General features: G+C 35.5%; 1 protein-coding gene across 1 annotated transcript; it reads left to right on the top strand.

Annotated features, from left to right (window-relative positions):
* The first annotated feature begins 2,289 nt into the window (after window positions 1-2,289).
* Window positions 2,290-3,348, top strand: LOC136030623 (uncharacterized). The gene has a single exon (XM_065709690.1). It carries the CDS (start codon window positions 2,290-2,292, stop codon window positions 3,346-3,348), a length of 1,059 nt encoding a protein of 352 aa, XP_065565762.1.
* Window positions 3,349-3,887: the final 539 nt, after the last annotated feature.

Here is a 3,887-nt window from a genome sequence, read left to right as displayed (position 1 = left end):
GAAATCCTATGTCAGAATTTTATAGTAAGATATAAATGCATGTGTAAAACATTTATGGACTATAACAATTGGAACATTTTAAATAGTCAAGTGTGTATTTCATGCAATTCTTTACCTGAGCTACAGATAAGGCTCTTAGAAAACGGAAGAGAATGTAAATGCAGCAAAACAACAATTTTGGACGTTTTAACGTTGGATGCAAAATTAGCAGGCTATAGAAGCCATAGCGGGATATGTGACTTTGAAGATGCAATCAGTGACTGTTTACAGAACACAGTGTTATACTATATTGATAAAAAAGAAAGACAACCTCAGGAAATTCGAGCAATTATTCAAAAACGGAACAATCTTTTAATCCTTTGTTGTGAAGACTGCAAGAACTTTCTAAAGGACATTTACAACCAACACTTTTTTTTCTCTTCAAAGAACTGGATATAGATAATCTATAAGAGGAGTGGATAATCTTCAAAAGTGACAGTTTAAAGAAAAAAAGCAATCAGTCAAAATGTTTAAAATTGAAACACCATTTCGGATAATTATTGCTGGCCCATCGATGTCGGGGAAAAGTTTTTTCATATCTAAATTAAATAAAGAAAACGAAAAACTATTTGAAAAGCCTCTAAGAGAAATTTACTATTGTTATCGAACATGGAAGACAATCTATGATAAAAATAAAAGAAGAAATGCCATATGTTCATTTTATTCAGAACTTCAAGATTCTTGAGAACCTCAGGTCAAATTCTTTAGTGATTTTTGATGACCTTGCAACACACATGGAAAAGCACTCTTAAAAGCTGTTGGATTTATGGACAGTCGAATCTCATCATATGAATATTTCAGTGATATTAGTATTGCATAATCTTTTTCAACAAACAAAAAGTATTCGAACGATAAGCTTAAATACAAATATATTTGTATTATTTTGACAAGCACGAAATCAATCATCTATTAAAACTTTAGGGAAACAAATGTTCCCAGGAAACTCTCGCTATTTATTGGACAGCTATAAAATGGCAACCGATAAACCTTTGGATACTTTTTTATAAATTTGAATAGCAAGGATAGAAATCTTATGCTAACAAGTAACATTTTCGAATAAGAAGCAACAGTATATCAACCAGACGCATTGAAAAAGTGACACTAGTCTAGAAGATGGAACGAATGAAGCAACTTCATCCTTTTGTAGAGATTTTAGCTAAAGCTAAACCCAAGCTAAGAAGTGGTTTATTACAAAATTTGGACAAGGATATTGTGAAAGCATTTTCAGAACTTTGTTTAAATATCACCAATTCAAACATTTCGATGCCATTATGTCAAAAGAAACGGTGCTGTCAACATCGTAAAATTATCCGTGGTTTATCAGTTAAAAAGAAGAATATTAAACCGAAGCGCTAGAAGTTAGTGCAACAAGGAAGTGGCTTTTTTTGTGTATTATTACCAATTATTGGAAGTTTAATTGGATCTCTACTTACCATTAATGGCAGCAGTTCGACCGTACAAGCTCATTCCACTGGAGACAGCTATTTAGCCAAGGCAGCGCTTTGAATATGAGATGGCTGATTTCTTGAATAACGATTCCATATCTGATTCTGAAAAATTACTTTTATTTCAATCTGCAATGTCTCGCCTTCAAAAGTATCAAAGTGATATGACAAAACCAATTAAAGTGGATGTTGTTTAAAAACCTAGCCTACCCTCAGAACGGCAACCCAGCGGACCGCTAGTATCACGACGGGAGCCAACCGCGGTAAATCAGAATCTGGGCCCGTGCGCTGCGCCGGTTTATCAAAATCACGGTCCGGGCGTGGCGGAACCTTTTTCACCACAGGCGAGCACACAAGAGTATGAAGGTCTTTTTGAAAAGCTCCCTGTATCCTACCGACAGGATTACTTGCATGAACTGGATGGATTTGAAAATGAACGTGGATTTGACAAAATAAAAATTCACGATAAGCTCTATAATGCAACAGATTTATTAACGGACCTGATTTCGAATTTTAAGTCACGATATGCTATTGATTCAAACATTTTAAACTTTTTGGCTGACAGCAATATCCCCCTCAGTCTAATCAGAAATAAAGGCATTTTAAAAGACGTGCAAAATTTAAGAAGAATCAGTTCAGAACAAGTCACTGAAAGTGACGGATCTTTTGCAAGTGTCAACTCTACAGTTCTCGAGTCACCAAGCCAGTCACCAATCAAATCGGGACAACGATTCAAGACTGGTACTTCCAGAAGTCATTATCGACGACCATCAAAAAGCCCAACACAGATTTCGTTACTAAGCAAATGGCAAAAAATTTAAAGCAAGTTTATGAAAATATTGGCAAGTTTGGTACTCTTTCCTCACCACGCCGTCTTGCATTGGCTGCAAATACATCTCAACAAGAAGCTCAAAAGTTTTTGGAGAAGCAAGAGTCCTATACTTTGCATAGGAGAGCTGTTAGACCGAAACATTTTAGAAAAAATATAGCACTCTACCCCTTTGAGATTGCTCAAGCAGATTTAATAAGTTTGGATGGATCTTATGCCAAGCACAATGCACCATACAAGTTTTTACTGGTCATGATTGATGTTTTTTCACGCAAACTTTTTGTAAAGCCACTGAAAAGTAAGCATGGAAGTGAAGTTGCAAAACAATTAGAACAGGTGTTTTCTGAACAGACATTTAAAAAGATTCACGTAGATAGAGGAAAGGAATTTTTGAATCCAAGTGTGAAAAAGACTCTTGAAAAGTATCAAATTGAACTCTATCATACGCATAGTCATCTGAGAGCTACAATAGTTGAAAGAAGCATACGTACACTTCGTTCTCATCTATGTGCATTTTTTACTCATTTTAATACATTTTCTTTTGTACCAAGACTTGACTTATTTGTTTCTCAGTATAATGATTCACCGCATCGTAGCCTTGGAAATTTAACACCGAATCAAGTAAACTTACAAAATATACCTTATATTTCTGATTTTATGTATGGAAAAAGAGAAAGCACACAGAATAGGCTTAGGAATCAATTACAAGTTGGACAAAGTGTTAGAGTCTTTCGTGGTAAAGGAATCTTTGAGAAAGGACAGTTTAATTTTAGCAAAGAAATTTTTCGAATTGCTAGTGTTCAATCCACAGATCCAGTCACATTTAAATTAGCGGATTTGTCAGATGAGCCTGTTCTTGGATGTTTTTTTCAGAGTGAACTACAAAAAGTTCAAGAGCCCGATGAATACGTTATAGATAAAGTAGTTAAACGGCGAACATATCGTGGAGTTAAACAGTTGCTTGTCAGTTGGCTAGGATACCCCACCTCTTTCAACACTTGGATAAACGTAGATCAAGCTAGAAATGTCGATTGAATCCTTCTATGTTTCATTTAGTTCGGACATCCCAGACCCTGTTTATGATCAAACAAACAAGATTGCAGATTTCGAGACAAAGCTTAAACCCCCGATTGTGCTTCAAAGATCAGGATGGAAAATGGCCTTAGTATCCCTCCATTTAACCAACTTTCGATTCTTTGAGATAAGATCAAGACTATTTTTTTCAAATTGTTTCGATTTGTTGGTGATAGCAAAGACCCAAGCAAACGTTTAGGCACTAAAATAACGCTTCCAAAGAATAAGCGGTACAATACAATTCCGGAAATTATCAAAGACATGAATAATTTGGTTTATACCGGCAAAGACTCGGTTAATGTTCACTACAATAAACTATATGATCGAGTCTATATACTGGGATTAAAAGTCGGCGAATCCTGCTATCTTAGTGATGGTTTGCGAGAGGTTCGTGGATACAAAGAAAACATTATTGAGCCAGAACCGGATAATAATTTTCACCAGACTTATGGCATTGAAGGACCATTAGTCCCAGGACTTTACTACCAGTGGAATTCAAT

This window comes from Artemia franciscana, chromosome 8, assembly GCF_032884065.1.
Source record: "Artemia franciscana chromosome 8, ASM3288406v1, whole genome shotgun sequence".
NCBI classification, from domain to species: Eukaryota; Metazoa; Arthropoda; class Branchiopoda; order Anostraca; family Artemiidae; genus Artemia; species Artemia franciscana.
The sequence above is the reverse complement of the archived record's forward strand: the minus strand, read 5'-3'. Positions and strand labels throughout refer to the sequence as shown.